The 21,897-nt window shown below is 46.3% G+C and overlaps 1 protein-coding gene across 1 annotated transcript in view; it reads right to left on the reverse strand.

The window, feature by feature from the left end:
- Positions 1-21,897, reverse strand: part of Xylt1 (xylosyltransferase 1) — a 297,092-nt gene that overhangs the window by 22,957 nt on the left and 252,238 nt on the right. The window contains exons 6-8 of the mRNA XM_023704682.1: positions 16,007-16,087; positions 5,701-5,917; positions 3,326-3,502 (exon numbers count right to left, since the gene is read on the reverse strand). Of these exons, the coding sequence (XP_023560450.1) occupies positions 3,326-3,502; positions 5,701-5,917; positions 16,007-16,087 (475 nt within the window). The remainder of the gene's footprint in view (positions 1-3,325; positions 3,503-5,700; positions 5,918-16,006; positions 16,088-21,897) is intronic.

A 21,897-nucleotide genomic window follows, 5' to 3' on the forward strand; every position in this document is an offset into this window, starting at 1 on the left:
TTTTGTTTTTATTTTTATTTTTTGCGTAACTGGGAATTGAACTCAGGCCCCTGTGCTTGCCAGGCAAGCGCTTATTCTACTGAGCTATCTCTCCGGCCTGAGGTGCAACTTTTAAATGACTCAGCTCTGGTTTTTGTCTTTTTGAGACAGAGTCTCACTATGCAGAGAACTCAGGCTTGCCGTGAGCTCACTTTGTAGCCCAGGATAATCTTGAACTCCCAATGATCCTCTGCTTTTGTAGCAGGAAAACAGATATAGGCGAAATAGCAAATAAAGAGGCAGGCAAAGTTCCAATGGACTTTCCCTTACAGACGCAAGCAGGGCATTTGCCTGGGGGCTGTAGCCTGCTGATCCTTGGTCTAGAAACAAAACATAGGGACCGGGGAGATGGCTCAATGGAATAAGTGCTTCCCTGGCAAGCACAAGGCTCTGAGTCCAATCCCTGGTTCCATCAAAAAAAAAAAAAAGAAACAAAACACAGGTCAGTCCCTTGAGGAGCTTTGTTATGGACCAAAGTTTGGTTAGGTCTGCACTTCAGCAAATTAATAGCAGCAATCACGATAATAATAACTACTAAGCAATCCTCTATGCAGAGCACTGCATTTCTGTTATTATGTTTAGCTCTCTCGTAAGTCAGCTAGGTTAAGGACTAATATTCCCATTTTATGGATGAGCACACCAAGCTCAGACAGGGAAGCAGTATGCACAGAGCTGTGCCTTTTAAGACTCCAACCTGTGCCCTTTCTGTGGCAGTCCTAACTGAGCACACTAGGAACTCCAGGAAAAAAGAACGGCCTTGGGCTTATTGCAAACATCCTGCCCCCTTCTGCTTCATGCCTGGGCCCCTCTCTGGAGCGGGAGCCAACTGGTGCTTTCACAGTAGCACTGGATGAGCCACTCGAGCTCAAGTGTGTTGCCGTTTTTTGCTAGTCCTCTGCTTAGCTGCATGCATCTGTGTGCAAGTTACCCAGCGCTCTGTTTTGTTCACCCTTGAAATGGGTATAAAGCTAAGAATTGTGGCACACACCTGTGATCTCAGCACAGTGGCAGGAGGACGCGGGAGGATCTCAAGTTCAAGTCAGCCTGGGAAATTAGCAACTTAGTGAGATTCTATGTTGAAATAAATAAATAATAAAGGTCTGGGGAGGTAGTTCATTGTGAGGGTCTTGGATTCAATCCTCCGTACAACAATCAGCACGGGTATACAGTACAAGCTAATCACTATTATTTTTATGATTATTATCTTTATTATTTCAGTTTGTTATTAGTAACAAGCCGTCTGTCCAGGTGACTGTAAGACTCCATTCCCTGGGGAAGAAAACCAGCCTCAGTGGCAGAAAAGCCTCATTACTTTGCTTGCAATTCTCTGACCATGGCCTGATCTTCTAAAAGGGCATGTTTCTATATTTATCACGCTCTTTCTTGGAGTTTTTTGAACAAGAACGCCAAGTTCCTTTCAGGCAGGGGGTGCTCGACTCTAGATGTCTGAGGGCATTCCTGAGCTTTGTTTACTGTGAAGGAAAGAGCGGTGGGCACATGACAGGGTTTCCAAGCGAGCCATGCTTTAGCGGAAGCTACAGTGCCCCCAGGACGCAGGGGGCTGGAATACAGATGCTGCCACCCAGGAGCTCCAGGCTGAGGCTCTGGCTCCTTTCTCTAATGATGAAGGTCCTCTGTAGCAGGGGTGACAATGGCCTCTGCCAATGCGGGAGTTCCTTTCCTTTTCTCCTTTTGAGGGGTTTCCTTTGCAGCCCTTCCTGCTCTGCCAAGCCTCTCCACATGCACAGTGGAGAGTCAAAACATCCCCAAGTTCATTCCCAGGTAACATGGGCTTGAGGAGACTTCTGGGTAGCTCACTCCATGCCACCAAAAACAGTCCTAAAAGACACTAGGTCCTAGAGAAAGGTAAGGGTGAGTTATAGGATTAAACTCTGCTATGCGTTTTGCACAAGCAGAGGCTCGACCCCAGTATGGCTCTGGGTTTGATGGGGAAAGCCTGATTTGGGCAAGAAATGCTGGTTAATGTTTTACCCTACCAGAGTGGAGCACCCCACTCCCAGCCTTTCCAAGTTCACCAGCTGTGCAGCAAGGTGGAGAGGAGGAGGAAACAGAGTCCCTCCTCTCCGGGGCCCCAGGCTGGCGGGGAGGAACAGAGTTGGTGATGAGGAGTGGGAGGAGCCTGCCTTTCAGGGTAGGTTCTGAAAGTTGAGGCACCTTCTGCCCTTCTGCTTCTGTGATCCTCAGAACAGTAAATTGCCAGGCTGTGCAGAGACAGCTGTGAAGGTAATAACAGCTCTATAGCTCGCTACTCCTTCGGGTTCACAGAGCGCTGCAGTTCCTGAACCTGGTGGCTCATCAGATTTCCCTTAAAATGTAACACAACGAAAACACATATTTGGGGACCTTGTTGGCAGTCAGTGGTTCTCAACCAGGGACAAGTTTGCCTCTAAGGCACATTTGGTAATGTCTGGAGACATATTTGGTTATCACAGTTGGAAAGTGCTACTGGTGCCTACTGGGCGGAGGACAGGGACACTGTCAAACACCGCACAGTACACAGGATAGGCTTGCAGCACAGAAGGATCTGACTACAATGTCAGGAGTTGAAAAAATGTCCTTGATGTATTCACGCTTATAGTTAGAAATATTTTTGACAAATATCTCAAAGTAGTTTTTTTTTTTTTAAAAAAATCCATATTGGGGAATGAACTTAAGACCTTCACACTGAGCTTTTTCTATGTATTCTTTATTTTAAGATAGGTTCTTGCTAAGTGGCACAGTTCCCCTCACAGCATTTGAACTTAGGATCCTCCTGTGTCAGCCTACCCAGAGCCCTAAGATTACAGGCATGTGCCACTACACCCAGTTTCCAGGGAATTCCAATTGGAAGGAAGTATGGAGAAGTGAATAAGAAAGGCCCCTGGAAACAGACAACTGGGCCACATGCCCCTGAGGAGGGTTTCTGAATTTTCTACTCTTCAGCTTCTCTATCTTTGAGACAGAATAATAGGATATATTCTGAGGCTGTTGCAGAGTTAATGAGGCTCCAGAGACAAAATGGTTAGAACCATAGTCTAGAATCCAATTTCAACACCCAAGGAATCTGCTATCTGTTCAGCACATGGAGAATGTCTCCTACTCCTGGCATGGAACACATAGGTGCAGTTAGTGCTGGCTGTTGTGGATGTTGTTGTTATTATTATTATTAATTACCAACAGCTCGAGTGGGGCAGTGAAAAATTACAAGATCCACAGGCATGGCTCTGGCTACCTGCAGCTATGTGCAGGAGAGGAAGGCTGTGGGCTGCAGGGCAGAGGGCCTTACCTGGAAGCGGTGGAAATCCTGAGGCTTGAAGTCATTGGGAGAACAGCCACACCAGTCCACAATGTGCTTGTACTGGCACTTGCAGCCCAGCTTGCGGTTCCAGTTGGTGATACGCAAGTTGTTGTCTACCATGGTGTCACAGTGGGGGCTGTTCTCCAGGACTGTGTGGAAGAATGACTGCAGGGAGAAAAAGGGGCCAGCCTGAAAGCTCTCCCAGCTTTCTCTGAGTACCCTGGGCTTGTGGCCCTCCTGGTTTCCTCTGCCTATGAAAGCGTTCCAGGACCCCATCTGTTCTGCATAGGCCGAGAGGTGAGTGCCACATGGCCCATTATGGTGTTGCTGCATGCTGTGTCCAGGGTGGCCAAATTCTTCCTGTGCTGACGGCTGTCTCACTCAGACTCAGACTCTGATTTCAATACATCTCTTACCACACAGGCTATCTGCAGGTTTTCCAGCAGATGGAAAGTCTCTTGGGTCATGTCAACACACACATACATATCAAATATGGAGAATGTTTCCAGGACACCAAAGGCTAAAAGGGCCCTTGGTTTGCAGAGAGCCACATTTGAAATTAAAGAGCTTCAGATCTGAGATAGCTTGGTGAAAATGGCTGATGTGCTGGAATTTTACCCCTGGGTGAGGGAGGCTAGATCCATGGATCCACCAAGCCCGGATTTGCAAGGGATCCCGGGCCCTCGCTCACCTTGGTCGCTCACAGTGTGACCACTACTCAGAGAAGCCAGGCCTGTGTGCTGACCCTGGTCTTAAAATAGGCAAGGGGAGGCTATGGTGGTTCGCTGTCCGTGGTTCTGAAGTAGTAGACCTCATACCTCACAGTACGACTACAACAAGGAAAGGGAGGGCTGCTTGTTGTCTTCAATGCCAAACCAGCTTAGATTGTTTGTCCCTAATCCTACAGTCCTTGATCAGCCTCTCAAAAGCATCTGAGAAGAAGTCAGTGCTGAGGGCAAAGAGGAACCAGAGAGGAGACACAATGGTCAGAGCAGAGCTGCTAGTGTGACAGAGGATGATGATGAGGAGGAGGAGAAGGGGGTGGAGGAGGTAGAGAAATTTTCATTTTACCCCTACCTTTCAGAAATCTCAGCCACCAGAAGAATATATTCTCCTCTGCTCTTTGGTCTCTAAGGAAAGATGTTAGGGGATAGGTGTCCATTACAAATTTATGGGCAGCTTTCAGATTTCTTCCAGTCTAGTCTGCTGGAGGCATCTAGGTGCAGGAAGGGCAGAGCAGCAATGCAGAAAGACAGCCTGCAAGACACCCTAGGCATGTATGCATGTGTGTGTCGGGGCAGGGGAGGTACAGAAAGTGCACACAAAGCTGTGCCCAGCTGTCCTGTTGTAGGCATCCTTGAGGAAAATGACCAAACTCCCAACAATCTCATCTAAGTGAGAGGCTGGGCAAGATGAAGCTCTACCCACCATACCCAGCTGGTCTTCCTGTAATGCCAAGTGACCCGTCAGAGGACCTGGATGTAAGTTTGGGTCATCTGTGAGCCTACAGAGGTGCCTATTTGCTATCCAGCAGTGGCAGTGAGGACCCAATTACCGATTGCCCTGTGTTCTTCCATAATGATGCAGAGATTCCCCGTGAGATAATGGTTGAGGAGGTTATCAGAATTGAAAGAAAGGTGATTTTTACTGGAACAGGATTAAAGGCTGATTACTTAACATGTGTTTAAAATAGCAAACCCTGGCCTGATGATGACAAAAGCATCATTATCCCTTTGGAATGAGGTGGACATCCAGGCCTCTCTGGAGCTGGACACTGCCTTACATACTGGTGAGGGATGTGGGTCTGATCAGAGAAGATGCACTGTCAGGGCCAGGCTTCAGAAACACATGGCCCATGTGAGCTGGAGGTGGGGGCCCTCCAGGGAGAAAGAGTGGACCATTCACGAGAAATTTCATAGGCTCTATCAGAATGAAACAAGCTTTGGGGTTTTCTGACTTCAGGAACTAGAAGGAAAGTAATTTGGACATAGGGGGAGATGATTTGACAAGAACGCCGCTGGCATTTTGGCAGGAACCCTTCAGAACTAGACCCATGTTGTTTCCAGAAGGCCTGGCAATGCTATGCTACCTCACACAGTAGGGCTTCCCACCCTGAGGTCTGAAAAGTGCTTGCACGCTCCCTGTGATTCTTCCTAATACTCTCAGTGGGGCTGAATATCTTGAGCTGTTTTTTTCTATGTTGTCCAAAAACCCCGTGCAAGGTACTGTTAGCGTCTGTGCACATGGCCTCCGTGCGGACTGCAGAGGGACAAGAGCACCGTAGGTCAGCACAGCCAAACATTCAGTCTCCTCCCCTGGGCCAGTGCGAGCTCCAACTTTAGGGAAGCTCTCCTGGAACTCACCTCAGCGGGAAGCAGGGTGTAAGCGTAGAACTGTTTCATCTTGGTTACCAGGTCATCCGTGGAAAATGTCACATACTCTACAAACTTCCGGTTCAGCAGGAACCAATCAGAGCCACCGTCGACAGCAATGCCTTCAGGGATACGCCGGTCCCCCAGACGCCACATGTGGGCATCGCACTCCAGGAAAAGCCTGTCTAGGCCTTGTTTCCGGATGAACCTGGAAGAAGAAGGTAGCCCTGAGCCCCACAGAGGCCTGAAAGTGACTCTGCTTAGAGCCCAAATGATGCCACCGCTGCAATAACAACACTGACTGAGACCTTGCTCTGTGCCAGGTAGGGAGACAAGCATCACTGTCATCAAACTGTTAGAGCAAAGGGACTCGATCGTTGCCATCAGACGGCAGCGAGTGTCCACTAGATCTTCGTACTTCCTCATCAGTGCGCCTTTCAAGGCACTTTCATACCATTGCTGCTGCTGGTGGGGAGGGAGAGGGGCTCTCAGAATAGTGCTCCAAAATGCACAAGGCAAAGCGTGCAGCAAACGGCATCAACGTTAGGATAGAGCGATGTGTGTTTTTCTTCACACGTTACACATGGGATTATAAAGTATTTTGGAAAACACAAAATTTATGTTGTCTCATGTGTTTCTTTAACCATTTATTTATTTATTTACTTGGTACAGGGTCTCGCTGCACAGCTCAGAGTCATAGTGATCTTCCTGTCTCAGCCTCCCCAACGCTGGGATTACAGGCATGCGGTTTTGGTGACTGACTTGGCATAGGGCTAGCACAGCATATGGTACAGGGGATTGAGTTTGGGTCCTTGCACTTGCCAGGCAGGCACTCAGACTGCCGAGCTAGCTCCCTGGCGCTCGCCTGTTTCTTTTTAATACTTTAAACAACACAAGTCTAACAACTGACGCATTTTTTGGAGTGAGGGCGAGCATAAATACCATCTGGAGGTAAATGCAACAAATGTAATGTGACAGGAAAGTGAAGTGACTTTTTCTTTGGCGCGTGTGTGTATGTGCATGATGTTAGAGATTGAATCCATCGGTGCTCTACTGCTGAGCTACATTCCTAGCCTTATTGATTGATTGACTGATTGACTGGGTCTTGTTAATTGCCCACACTGGCTTTGAATTTGCAATCCTGCCTCAGCTTCCCAAGTAGCTATAATTACAAGCATATTCCACTAAGCCTGGCTGAAAGCATGTGATTATGTTTGGTGACAAATTTGGTTACTATTAACACTACCATCGTTTGTTACCTACCTTTAGTTATATTTCATCTAGAATTTGGAGGAAATAAGGATATCATCTTCCTTCCTAGGTCATGGGCCCTCTCCCCTGCATTCTCCATATAAACCCCCCAGATTAGTACTTCCTGTGTGAGTAATATTAAGTAGATTTATATATAATAATTGTATTTATGATTGTGCCAGGAAGCAGATTTTCCACTCCGTGATGCAGAAAGGTCACAGAGGTGCGGAGTGGAGGATGGACATTGCAAGAACCAATACTGCTCAAACTCTCGAGTTCACTGGGGCCACATAGATGCACACTGCTGTGTACGGGCACCATGATGGGCTCTGACAGGGTCCAGGAGAGAAGAAAATCTCTGTGCCACAGAGCCAGTTATCTGGTGAGGAGATTACAGCCCAGGGACCTGTTGTCTCTCCAACCTGCTCAGCCACACACCTTTCCAGGAATCTGGATTATTTTTCAATTCCTTACACATGAAGTGTTTTATGAATGCTTCTCTGTATTTCTATCGCCATAACCTCCTTATTCCACATATGACCGTCATGTACCTGCTTCTAGTCAGGGACTTTGTAACTGCCTGGAAGGCTCACCCTCAGTGAGGTGGGTGACGTCAAAAAGTGAGGCATCCTGAGTCTGTTACCCCCTTGCTATAATTGAAAAGTCAGGGTAGGCCTGGGAGCCGTGCCATAAGGTCCTTTGCCCACAGAGGTCAGCTAGGCAATGGACATTGTGAATCAGGTTTGAAGATAAGGTACTGGGGAGGGGTGGCTCTGCCTGCAGAGAAGGAGAAATGCACATCTTGAGAGGCGCTCACATTCCTTTAACAAGGTGGCTCTGGCAAAAACAGAAATCTCAGGCTGAACCCAGCCCATAGGTCTGCAGTCATAGCTCCAGCTGTGACCTATATGCCACCCCATGACACCTATGGAGCGGTCCCAGGGCAAGCACCACATCACACTTGCGTACCACGCAGCCCAGAGGAGGTTGAAGGCTTTCCCAAGGACACACAGCAGACTCACACAACGGTAAACCCAAGCAGAAGATGCAGGTGTCCAATGTTTCTGGCCTTCTTTCTTTGACACATCTCTCCATATGCAAAATCCAAGCTCCTTAGCAAGTTAAGTTCTAGATTCAGGAGGGAGCTGAGTGAAGGGTTTTCCTTATAGCCACATTATCACATGAAGACAGGACTGGGCCGCGGCGGGAAGGGCCCTGAGTCTAGGAGAATGAAATCCTGCTTCAGGTCTCCCTGGTACAAATTCTGTAAGTGTCCAGTTAGTGCAGAGGACTGTAATTGAAACTTTAAATTTTAGAAAACTTATATGAAAAGTTACATGGAGACCAGACTGGGTGGAAGGGAAAAACAAAATATAGGTGAGGAGACTAACAAATTTTGCCTTCTATAGCGCAGCTTTTTAATTTCATGTTCCATTATATGAGAAAGAGTATGGTTTTGCAATATTAATGTGATGTTCCAGGCCATGATATTCAAATACAATATTTATGCAGTCATCTCCAAGATAAAATATTCATGGCAATGGGAGATTGGTCTCTATAATTACTGCATTCAAAACTGATAAGCTTCAAATATATGCTTTGGTTTATTATGAGTAAGTAGAGACATCCAGTTCTCCAGAACTCAGAAAAGATTTTGGGGTCACACAAAACTTAGTTTCAGCCAGAGAGAAGGTGGCAGACCTCCAGAGTATGGGCACCAACTAGCAGAGCAGAATCAGTTGCTTGACCTGGATTTACATTTTTAGAGATGCCTGGTCACTTACTGTCACTTGAAAAGGGGAAACTGGAAGACAAGGCCAGTCAGCAAAGATACACCGGGGCGCACCTCCTCATGGATGCTGGCTTGGTCCCCTGAGGACTGGAGCACGTTTGCAACAGTGGGCCCAGCACACAGAAGGGCAAAGGTGGGGCCCTCTCCTCTCAGGTGCATCTCCTGTTGGCATTATTATACCCATGGCAAGTGGGCAAACAGATGCCAGCACAGCAGAACAGGTAGTGGACAGCCTTGGGAGCCACCCCTGCCTTTGTTTTGTCACCTTTTTTCAATTTTTTGTACTTTTTCCTCTTTTTAATTTCTTTCTTTTCTTTTCTTTTTTTTTTTTTTTTGGAATTTTTTAGAGAAGGGTCTACAGGGTGTTCAGGGTCTCACTACTAGATCAGACTTGTAGTGATCTGCCTGTTTACAGTCTCCCAAGAGCTGGGATTACAGGCTCGCCACCATGTCCAGTCTCAAATGCCATCTCAGTGTGCCCCATGGGTAGGGCCAGCAGGGCAGGCCCAGAGATCAAACCCTGGCCCCTCCACCTGTTTCTTTTTAATTTCTTATACATTGCTTTCTTTTATTCTTTCTTCTTCCAATTTTGCATGCATATATCTGGTAATATGAATAACTGGCTGGAAGACAACACTATGAATAAAAAAAAAAACGGGAAATTCACGTTACTTTGTTAAGTGAAATTCGATGTCACTTGTCAATTTTTATGTTTTAATATTATTTTGAACTCTCTCTAAAAATATAAATTAAAAAACAGATGTTAGTCACGACATCTCTCATAACCTCACCAAATAAAGTGTGCTGAGGATGGGGATGCTTTGCAAATGGGTGGTGTTTCTCTAGGCAACACACTGATCCAACCATCAGCCCCTTCTTACATAAGGCCAGTGTCCTTCTCCCATCCTGGGCAACCCAGATTCTCTTTTCATGTTTTCTTCTTCTCTGCAGACCTTTACACTTTCTAATAAAATGTGCACAGTCTTTAGTTTATTGTCCATTTTTACTCATGCGTGAGACCTAAGCTCCAAGACGACATATTTTTATTTATTCTGGTTTGCTGCTGTATGCCTACTGCATAGTATAGCATAAGGCAGGTGTTCTAGATGCATTGAATGAATGAATGAATGAATGAATGAATGAATGAAAGCTGTTGAGCAATTGGGAAGTCACAGATATTAGTTAACCATGTATCAGGTTCCTCTAACACTTGTTTGACAAATAATGAAAGTAAACCTCAGACAGATTAAGTCACATAGTGAGAGACCTGAACTTGAACCCACATCTGGATGAATCCAATGCTAGCTCTTCATTCTTCTACTATGGTTTATTGTCTTGATTTACTGGTGTTTCTTCAGAAAGGGTAGAAATGAAGGATCTGAGAATATCTCCTGCCTCAAAGAGACAACACAAAAACCAAGAGAAAAGTCTGTGTTGGCATTGGAGGAAGTTTACTGGGGCTCTGCTAAGAACTTATGTCTTCATGGTAGGCCACCTGCGGTCAAGCATAGAATGATGCACCTTCAGTTTGACTTCCTAGGATTTGAGAAATTGGTGGATTATCTTTCTAAGGATTTTATTCTATTATCTCTGTGTGGGACAAAGTCCCAGCTCCTGATGGCTCTACTGGGAGCCACCAGACCAAGTCTATCCATCAAAGTAAATCAACATAAATCAGCTAGGGGCCCCAATGAGATCAGAGGGGAGGATCCTGACTGCTCCTGTGAGAGAAAAGGGCAGTGAAGAAAGTATCTGTGCCCTTGGAAATGAGGTCAGAGGAGTCAGGCAGTGAAAGAGCTTCTCATTAGTTCCCTGGGCTACAATCCTGGTATATTCATTAAGTGTGGAATTATCCCAGAACTGCCATGGTCTATTAATACTTCTAAAAAGAAATCCGCCACTTATATTTCACAGAAAGTTTGAGCAAGAAGACATATTAGAGTCAACTACTACAACTAATTCTACAATGGAGAAACAAGACAAAGTAACTGAGACGAAGAGACTTTTGTTTATTCTCATTCACTGCTGTATGCCTACTGCAAAGCATACAGCAGGTGCTCTGCATGTAGTAAATGAATGAAGGAACAAAGAGATGGGTAACACAATGGCTGCTGGGCAATTGGGAAGTCACAGGCATTAGTTAACCATGTATTCAAAGTCATGTGGCTTAAAAGCAAAGGAACAACCTCCAAACCTGGGATTTGTTCTTCTGTTTTCTGATATGACACTGAATTTAGACTGCTCTTTAGTATAAGACACCTAAGGGAAGACTTTTGCATTGGGGGACTTTCCTTGGAGAAGATCCAGATGTTCTAGCTGGACCCTGGTTAGTTCTTATGAGAGGGCTCTCATAAAAGCCTGAGCCTGACCATAGCTCTCTCTTTGGCTTCCTGTTTAGTACTATTCTACATGTCATAGAGCTGGCTCCATGGTATTTGGACCTTTGGCTAACAACACTCAGATAAATAAACTTTTTTTTTTGGTAAATAACCTGCCTTGGATATTTCATTGCAGCACCAGCAAAGGGACTGCTGCACCTGCTTGTAGGGGAAACTCCACAGTGACTCCATAGTCAGCACAGCCCTGGCTATCAGAATGCAGATGTCAGAGCCAGATGGTCTGAGGTCAGATCCACATCCTCACTTAAGAGCTGTGCAGTCTTTGGCCTCAGTGTCCTCACTTGATAAACAGGGATGATAACAATGGCATCTACATGATAGGGGAGTGAGAAGTGAATGGTTTTCATCTGTAAGGCATTTAGGATCATTCCCCACCACATAGAAGACCTTCTATATGTAACAAGGATTGTCCTGTGCAGAGTCTTGGTTTTGCTAGTCAAACAGGAATGAAAAGATGCAGGAGAGGAATAGCAGAGCCAGGGGCCTGCATCCTGGGGCCTGGAGTCCCTGGGATTAGAGACCCACATTCTTTGCTGTGCTCCAGACCCTCCTCTTGCTTACACTTCCAAGAGTCTAAAGGTTAGCTAAGTGCCAATTGCTTTTCTACATTTCATGTAGTTTTCAAAAACCATGCTTGCTGCTTTTTGTTCTGATTCTAAATGTAGTGCACGTCCTTCATCAAAGGCTTTACACATAAAAAAGTGCAAAGAAGAAAACAAAAATTATACTCTACTTCTCAGAGACAACACAGGGGACATAGATTTTTTTCTAGCCTATTGTCTGACATCCATGCATGTCATCTGAGTAAAGGATATTTCCAAAGTGGACCCCAGGACTCAAGCAGAGGCTGAGGGGCAGCGTGTGCCCGTGCCATGCTAAGCCTTATTGTGATGCAGTTATCATAAAGTAAGCGTGTACTCCTTGACGAACGTGCCAGTCAGGCTTAAGGAACTGAGAAGGGAAAGGCAATCTGCTGCCCCTGTTGGAGATAAGATATTAACGATCCACTCACATCTATCCTGGTGCTTCAAGTCAGTAGGGGACAGAGATCATCTCTTGAGAAGAAAGTTGGCACCAGAGGACCTCCTGACAGCACATGTGCCTGGAAAAGGTTCTTGGTCAGCAGCTCTATGGATCTGCCAACTTTCGGATAAATAGCTGCCTGTTCACACAGCAAGGGGGGCAGGTCAGGATTAGTTCAGCATCAGAGAAGGGAAGCAGCTAAAGCTGCTTGGTGCCATTCTGATGCCCAGTTAGGGAGGCTGCAGTCTCCGTCAGGTGGGACCCAGACAGGAGATGGGGGAGAAGCTCCTCTATGCCACTCCGACCCGGGGGCTGAGGGCTGGGTCCTCTCCTGCCTCTGACCTGGCCTGGCTTCTCACACTCTGAAGCCTTGCTCTCTAGGCACTGTAGTCACTTGGCTGTTACCTTTGAGATCCTTCTACATCACCTTCTGCTTCTCGTGTGCAGTTACCTGTCCCAAAGGCTGATATTGACTCAGCTACTTCTTGGGACAACTCTACGGTATTGGCATGCTTATCATCCATCTTACAGGAAGGAAACTGAAACAAAGATCACTGGTGTAAAGTACCCCAGTGACACAGGTCAGTGTTTGGGGCTGCCACGTGAGTCTCAACAATCTAGCTTCACAGCCTGGCCTCTTTAACGTCTCTTCTCCATGCTTTATGTGACCCTAGTGAACATCCCCTGCAAATGTTTCTTTAAGCCAACTTTAAACATTTGCTTTTTTAAAAAACCCACTTTACCATAATGTAAGTATAATAGACACAAAATCATAGATTAGATTGGTTAATTACATGAAATCTTGTGCATGCATAAATGATTAATACTGATGTTCAGATTGTGTCTACTTCTAAATGACCCAAAAGAATTTTCCTGGTAGATCATAAATTGATGTTGGGAAATGCTGATCCTAGGAAGTGGAGAAAGACTCGTCCTCACCTACATAAAATGATTCTTTTTCAAGCTAGCAGGTATTTCCTCTTTCACTTGTGCTTGCCAAGAACTTAAAGCAGCAGGCCTCTAAAACGCAGCCACTTATCATGGGGTGATGAAGGAGTGCGGCCTTAAAGTCAAAGGGACCAGACGCAGTCCTGGCTCTGCTCTTCACTACCTATGAGGTCTTGAGTGAATTACAGCAGGTCTCCATGAGTTGTTTTCATCTCTACAACAGGACAACACTTGCCAAGTGAGGTTGGAATAAGATAACATACTCAGAAGCAGCCAGCTCAGTGGCCTTCCTGTGCTCAATGAAAACACTCAGTCCCCCATCCCATTACTGCTGCTTGGGTTTTGTAAAGGTGGGGAGACAGAAGGGCTTTCTTTCAAAGCCCATACTGAGGTCCTGAGGATGACATGGCACAGCCAGCACTTTGATACTGGTGGCCAGACTCTCACGTCTAGGGACTGACAGCTACAGCACAGTGTCCTGGTGCTGAACACAGGAGCCTGGCAATGCTGATGGAGGTGAAGAGTTAGATGGAGCCAGATGTCCCAGAAACCTCTTCTGCCTGAAAGAACAGGTTGCTCCTTTCCATCTCCCTGTGGGGGACTGGTTCCCACACACTGAGACCTGAGCAAGCTGAAGAGATTTCAAAATCTTTTCTGCGCCTCTGAAGCACAGGCTGGGAGTTCCACAGATGATTCCAGACTCCATTGCTCAGGCTGCAAGTAACTCTAGGGCATACTCATCCTCCATCCCCACTGAGACCACCTGGGAAATGATGATTGTGCTAAATGTTATTTAATATTCTTTTTTTTGGGGGGGAAGCAAAGAGAAACACTGAACACAACACTGTCCTTCATTTAATTACAGGAACATCCAGGGCCAATTTGGCAGCTGTTAAAATGCCAGTTTGCCCTTATGCCATCTTTGCTCAGCAGGAGTAGAGTCCAGACTGGCTGCTGGAGGCTGAAGATGAGGACAGAGGTCAATACTGCAATCAGGACTATGCGGCCCCATCTACATCCCACTGCTTGCTTTCATTCCTCCTCATCTTTGTATTTTTCAAGTTCTCTGCCTTTGCCACCTCTTCTTACAAGATCTGGTCCAGAGGCCCAGGGCATCTGTGTGGAAAGGGACTTTGCAGATCACCTTGTTCAGTTGGTTTTCAAAGGGAGAAAATTAAGCTCAGAGAAGCAGAGCGGCTGCCTCACAATCATCCAGCACAGTGGAGGAAAGTAGGTCTCACACACAGAGGGACCACTTCAGGCAGAAGTTAGGAGCTTGAACTCTGGCCACACTCACACGGACCTACAGCCCAGCCCTAGTCTAGCTGTGTGAGTTTCACCAAGTTATTTTGTCTCTCTGATTTCAGTTTCTTTATCTGTAAAATGGTGTGACTCATTAAGATGCCAAGAGTCACCACCAGGAGCCACAGAATTAAACCACAACCGCCATGATCACAACCATGACCACTACTGCCATCACCTCTGTCACTACTGTCATCATCATGAGGAATCTGGGCTCAGTAGTGTCATGTGAACTGCTTGATCCAGCCACACCCAACATCACAACCAACATTTTAGTTATCTGACCCAATAACTTCTTTACCCACAAGCTAGTGTGAACTGGGTGTGTTTCATTTCCCACCAAGACAGTTGGCCTGAATGTGTTATACGTATCTGTGCTAATGGGAAGAGCATCCTCAATGCCAGAAGCGCCTTTCCCATGTGAAGAGGCAAGGCCAGTTACACACTTAGCCAGACGAAATCAAAGGCATAGTTTAGAAAAATGGTACGTGGGTTAGGGTGTGACTTCTCAACAGCTTGGGATGTGGAATTCACTGTTGGCTGTTGTCCCGCCCCACCCCTTAGGACTACTAGGTAAAATGAGTCACAGATCCAGCCAAAACAACACATTCTCCAGCAATGGAAGAGAAAATCCAATCCCAGATTTCAAACTGATACATTGAAGGGGATCATGTGGGGGAGGGGACAGGTGAGGGCCATGGTGGCCTGGTGAAGATGGGCTTTGCGCGGACCTCAGTAAGCGACAGGCCCACTGCGGTGGATCTGTAGACTTTTAATCTGGATTTTTGTGAGAAACACTTCTCTATTTAAATAGAGCCATTAATTTTCAAACAAAATACCTGGATTAAAACCAAACACCAAAAGGACCAAACACAGCCCATGAACAAGGAGCAATGACTGTATGAGCTGCGGGATACTCTGGAGCCAGTGTGGGGAAAGCGCAGATGCTGTGCTTCGAACTGATCTCTGCCAGGTGGAGCAGAGACACTGCTCATTTTAAGTGACAGATGTTATGGATTCAGTATGGGGTTTAGGTGCCCCCCTCATTCCTTGCTGACATCCTGGACAGCAGTGAGGGGCAATGGGGTGGAGTCAGACTACTGAGTTCAACTCAATGTTGATTTCTTCCACTGCACAGTAAATTCCTGAGAGCTTGGAGTGGGTTTTGCTCATCACTAAATCATTGCCTGGCCTGAAGTTAGTACTTGAGAAATATATTATCTGATGCATGACTGGCCAACAGGATGCTCTGGGGATATTATTTAGGTGCTGGGCCTGTTTCTCCACCAACAAAATGGAAGTTAAATCATGACTGTCTTAATCCAAGGGCTGCTCCACTAAAATAATACACTTCACAAATGTACAGGGCTAGAACAGTATGATAATTACTTTTAATTGCATTTAATTACTTTTTGTCTTTGGCTACCACAAGAGGCCATTCTGGTCTTAATGCAGGCAGCCATTCAGATACAAGGCCTTGTGCCTCCTTCCCACCCTCCACCCTTCAATGGAAGGAAGCTCCCAAATTACTGCTCAGATTTTCCACTTATATTTTGCCCAAGGGAGGGGAATGATATGTTACCTTGCATTGTCCCGACCGTGTGACTTCAAGAAGTTCATATCTCGATATCGGGAGAGAAAGGCCACCAGCTGGTCATTTGTCCTGCAGGAAACAAATGGAGAGAGGGGTCAGAGACCATGGACACTTCAGGTCTGCACTGCCATCTCAGCCATGGAAGCCAGGATTTGCTCCTGGTGCCATTCAGCTTGACTTGCCTTCTCTGATCACCGCCTCACAGCTGGGGTGTCTTCTTCATGAGTTTCTCCAGCCCTGGACCTACCCCCCCACACATAAAAGTGGGCTGTGGATGTATACTGTCCCTTCCATATATCCTACTGAACCAGGAACTCTTTGAGCATAAACACAGCATTTTAGATGTTCTGGACTCTAGTACCCCACAGCGCTTAGTGAACAGAAAAGTATCAGTAGCTGAATGCCAAACATAGAACTATGTTTCTTGCACTAAGTTGGCCTGGGAATTTTGTCCTGTATCTCCCCACTGCTTGCCTGCTCTTGTATCAAGGTCTCTTTTCAAATGTCACCTCCAGGGGCCAGGGAGATGGCTCAGTAGAATAAGCGCTTGCCTGGCAAGTGCAAGGGCCTGACTTCAATCCCTGGTTCTGCCAAAAACAAAAACAAAAACAAACAAAAAAAAACAACAACATCAAATGTCACCTCCTCACGCAAGGCTTTTCTGAAGAGGTGCCCCCATCTCATCCCATCACCCTGCTTATCACACCAGGATGCGCTTGGTTATGTTCCTGAGTGAGCTCCATGAGAACAGAGCCCGCTGCATTTGTTCTCCGGCACATAATTGGTGCGGTGTTAATATGCGCTGAACAAATGAATGAGCGCGGAGGGAGCTGGGTCTGGACTGGCTCCTCCAAGTGCAGCCTGAACAATGAAGGCGCCCATGAATGAGCGACTCCCAGGTCTTCAATAACCACTGGGCTACTGATTGAGAGTGCTTTAAAAAATATGAAGTGCAAAGCAAACGGTGACATCGTTCTCGGCATTGTTATCCCAAATTTATCGCCATCAATCTCGGCACTAGCAGTGCAGTCACAGCTAATCAGCTTGTGCATACAGCTGTGACAGTATTTTAAAAGGCAGTCACACAGGCCTCCATCTGCCAGAAATGCAGTTGCCTCTTCCGCTGAATAAACCCAAACAGGTAAATGGTGCTGATGTGACAGCTCCTTTATCACCGTGCAGCTCCTTCAGGGGAGGAGGCTTCCTCCGCAGGAAGGGGTTAACCATTGTTGCAAATGGAGAAGCTTGGGAGGGGGCGGGGTGGAGCAGAACATCTCTGGAAATAGAAAAGAGGCTGGACTTTTGAGAAGCAAAGCAGGACAGTGCCTTACAGTGATGCCCGAGCTGCACGAACCAGCTGGGCTGTGTAGGTCACTGTGTGCCTAAGGATGTCACTTATTCACTCTGAATGGTGGCCTTCTCTGAACTTCCCTGGTGGTTAGTTAAACAAGCCACACACATACATAGTAGGTTTTCCATGCATGTGTATTGAAGGGATAACTCCGTGGATGTGAAGGGCACACAGTAGGTGCATAATAAATGCATGCCGCCCTGCTCCGTCTGCCTGCTCTCTGGCCTCCTGCTTCATTTCCCTGTGACTGCAGTCTCACCACTCCGAGCCCCTGTCTCTTATTGGATAGTCGGCTCACGTTGACCAACTCACAATTCTGGTGGGGAGGGGGTGACACAAAGCAGTTCAGCGATGCTGCAGTGAGGATGAGTGCAGCTGATGTCCCGTTCTATTACTGAAATAGACTCCAATCCAAAGAGGCTGTGCTCCTGGTGGCAGCAGACACCAAAGGACTACATGTGCAAAAAGCTGGGTGGTGCTCTGCACAGCTCTGCACAGAGTTCACTCCCAGGGACATCTGCACAAGGAGGCATACACTGTGGGGACTGTGTCCACTGGTGAGAATCCACCTCTAGGTCCCCTGGCTTGCAGGAAGAGGGTCTTTAAGGATTGGCTGGAAGAAGTGGAAATGAAATCAGCTCCCACACAAAAAAATCCCAGCCACGTCTCTTCCTTAGCCATAGAGCGGCCTTCCATCTCTGCATCTGAGCAGCCCTTGCTTACCCACCCCCGCACGCTCACTGCGACAGTTCATTATTGTCGTCCTGATGAATACAGGACAAGTTAACCTCTGAATGGGTCCCAGCAGCAGGAATAATAAGCAGAGGCCTCTCGGGCAGCCTTGGTGGGAGGATTGAAGGGGCCAGGCCGGGCTCCGGGGCCCCTTCTGTGAAGCTCAGGCCTCCCAGGGTCAGCCCTGTGGGCTCCATTTGGCAACTCCAGAAAGCATCATTCAGGGCCTTGAGCTGGGGCTCTTTTCACATTTGACGCTTCACTGAGTCCCCATCTGACGAGAATGAATAGGCATTTAGCGAATTTACTTAGCGATGCTTCCACATGAAATCGTCTCAAAAGATGACATCTTGGGGAAGGGAGGGGCAGAGGAGGGGCTGGGTTTCCAGGCCTGGAGCTGAGGATAAAGCCCCTTTCAAAGCGAAGTGCTGTGTGCTTGGTTAGAGTGGCTGGCTGGGTGGGGTGAGGACATCCCTGCCTACCCTGACTCCCTGGGGTCTCTGGGCCCCTTGCCTTGAGTACATCCCTGGGATCCTTTGGTATAAAAATGCTTACTCTAAATGTTAAAGTCTAGCTTCCCCAGACCTTCTTGGAAAACAGCTAGAATTTGGCTGGGGACCAGTTGTCCTATTGTGGCTGTCAGATGCCCATCGATAATTGCCTACCTAATATTTAGTTCTCTCCAGATAATTAGCAGCTTGTGATCTGCTGACACTCTAACCTGCTCCTGTCTCGCTGACTAGCTCTCTCCTCCCCTCACACAGAGTTCTCACGCCTTCCTGGAGGAATCTTTGCCAAACTCATCCCTGGGACCTGTCTTTTCATCAGTTTCCCTGTCCCTCCTGCTAACATGATTAGAAGTCACATCTCAGTTGGTACCATTTCCTCACCCTCCCAGGGATAACTGGGACCAACAACCAGCACTGTAACCATCAGAGCCATGAGAAAACCATTGCTGAAATTATCAATCAATCAATCAATCAATCAATAAACAAATATATGGAAACCATATGGGAATCTTGGTTGAAATGTGCAAATAAGAATAATAAAATAATCTCCCAAATCACTGCCATTTATTGAGCAAGGCCTATGTTCCAGGCCTTGTAGCAGACCCTTGCCACATTTTATTGCAACTGATGCAAACGTGTGACAGAACGCAAGTTTTGTTCTCATTTTATGGACTGGTGGCTGAGGGTCTGAGAGGTCAGCCTGCAGAAAAGTGCAGAAGCAAGATTGGGACTTGGCACCTGGCTTTCCATGTCCCAGATGATGCATTTCAATACTGAATGGTTTCTAAAGATGATGGAGACTGAATGAGTGTGCAAATGAATGAATTCCATTCCAAGGCGAGGAGAACACAAGCTGGTGCGTTAGCGCTTCCCACTTGCAGCCTGGTCTGCATTCCAGCAGCTTCAGCGTACTGCTGTTAGAAATGCCACATCTCAAGCCCCATGCAAGCCCTGCTGAGTTAACCTCTGCTTCTTATCGAGATTCCCGGCTGACAGTGTGCCCTTTAATGCTTAAAAGCACTGCCCTCTGTCAGGCAGGAAGATCAGTAGCTAATTCCCCCCTTTCTGCCTTCATCTGCTCCCCATGGCCTCTTCTGGAAAGCCCAGACTGAGCAAGTTGCCTTCATCTCCATAAGCCTCAGGGGTTGGAGGATTAAATCAAATCACATCTGTAAGACCTGTGCAGGAACACCTGGCAGAGTAAGCCCTTGACAAATGTTAGCTGCTGTTTAATAGTATTTTTGTCATCTTCAACAACAGATGCTTAAGACACTGAACTGGGGGAAGTGGTGTGGGGAGCCAGCTTGATTTGAACTTGGAAAGGCTTTCTGCACACTAGATCTATGGAATGTTTTGCAGAGCGCAGAGTGGGAGGGGCTCCAAGGCAAGATGCTGAGCTGGACTGTTCGAAAAGTACACACAGCCTGATACTGAGACTGACAGGCTAAGGCCAGAGATGTGCACTGGATGCTTGCGAACCTCAGGATTCAGGATCTTGCACCCCTGATGCCACTGCATGTGCACAGCCTTTACAGAGACCTTCTGGACCACAGGGGACCTACCATTGCGACACAGAAATGCGTGCGATGGGTGGGGCTGGGCACTGCTGCATGGGCAGCTGAGGAGGGCAGGCCAGAGATACCTTCTGTCAGAATAGACTAGGTATTTCCTAAAAGTCTTATGTACCCATCATTCTGATAGTTATTTCATGTGTTTATTTAACATAATGATACTTAGTTTTGTTGCTCAAGTTACTCACAATTGTTCCTACTTGTGATACTCCTTCCTCTGGGAAGTTCTGGGAATACCGTCATGTGCTTGCCCGGCTAAGAGCTTAACCATATTTAAGTGTTTATATTCAGTAATTAAACACATTCATTCCCATTTCCATGAGATCATCACCACCATCCATTTCTAGAACTCTTTTCATCTTTCAAAATGGGAACTCAGCTTGTTAACAAACGACTCCTCTTTTCTTTCCTTATTCTTGGCAACCACTCTTTTACTTTCTTTTGCTACAATTGGATTATCCTATATACTTCAGGTAAGTGTAATTATACATAATTTCTTTTTGTGCATATCTTATTTCACCTATCACAGTGTCTTCAAGGTTCATTTATATTGGGTATATGTCAGACTTTCTTTTCTTTTTAAGGCTAAATATTATATCAATCTGATATAGTATATGTATTTTTATATACATGAGAATCAACAATGATCACTATATTTACTGTATACTTCTTAAATCAATGAGACCATTAAGGATTGCTCAGGACTAAGGGTTGATTGGCTGAGTTTCCAGAACACAGAATTCTAGATTTGAAATACAATGGTCCTTGGTAAATTGAGCTGAGTCGTGGTGCCAGGCAGATGGACCTACCAAGGGATGTGGGATCACTGGAATAGCACTCATACTCTGCAGGATTAGAAAGCCTGCCTTTCTAAGAAAAGCACACATTTACAGAAGACCATAAAAGTAGGAAAGCCAACTGTAAGTCTTCTCTTTGCTTTTAAATTTATATTATGAAAGTTTAGATTACAACTAGATAGAAAATTGTGTGGTAGCACCACTTACCTGGACATCTGATGTCTGAGTACCAACTACATGCTGCCAAAAAGTAACCTAAGAACTTTACAGGGAGCCTGCCCCTTAGCTCAGTTCTTTAAGTGGCTGCTTCAACAAAGCAGTCAGGTTCAGGTTGCTGTGGTTCGATCCCCACAACTGGGGATCCTGAAGGCATTCAGAGAATAAAAAAAAAACACCTTTACATGTGTTGATTCACTTAATCCGCATGCCAACCCTAGCAAGTGGATGCTACGATGCCTAGGACCACTTTTACAGTACATATATAGGAATATGCATATACAGTTCACAATGTAATGGATGTATCCTGCTGTTGTGTCTAATTAGCACATACAGGTAGATATCACCCCTTTAGTGGCCACCCAGAATTCCACAAATGGCCTTAGCCGATCCCCTAGTGGTGGACATTTAAGTTGTCTACATTTCCTTCTTCATACAGATAGCTGCTCAAATGTACATCCTTGTGTAGGCATCTTCCCACATAGGAGTATGATATATTTCTTCATGATTAAATTCTTAGATGTGGATTTGTTCATTCAAAGATCATTTTAGGCTCTTGCTTAAAGAAAAGCACAGCACATGGGGAGACTTCTCTAAGAGTTGGGCTCTCACCACTGCAGGAGCCATGCTGTCCAGTAGAGCATAGAAGGAGGAAGCTGCAAAAACAAGTTGGAGAGATGTCCCAGAGGGACTGGCGGGCTCC

This window comes from Octodon degus, unplaced genomic scaffold, assembly GCF_000260255.1.
Source record: "Octodon degus isolate 3935 unplaced genomic scaffold, OctDeg1.0 scaffold00200, whole genome shotgun sequence".
Taxonomy (NCBI): domain Eukaryota; kingdom Metazoa; phylum Chordata; class Mammalia; order Rodentia; family Octodontidae; genus Octodon; species Octodon degus.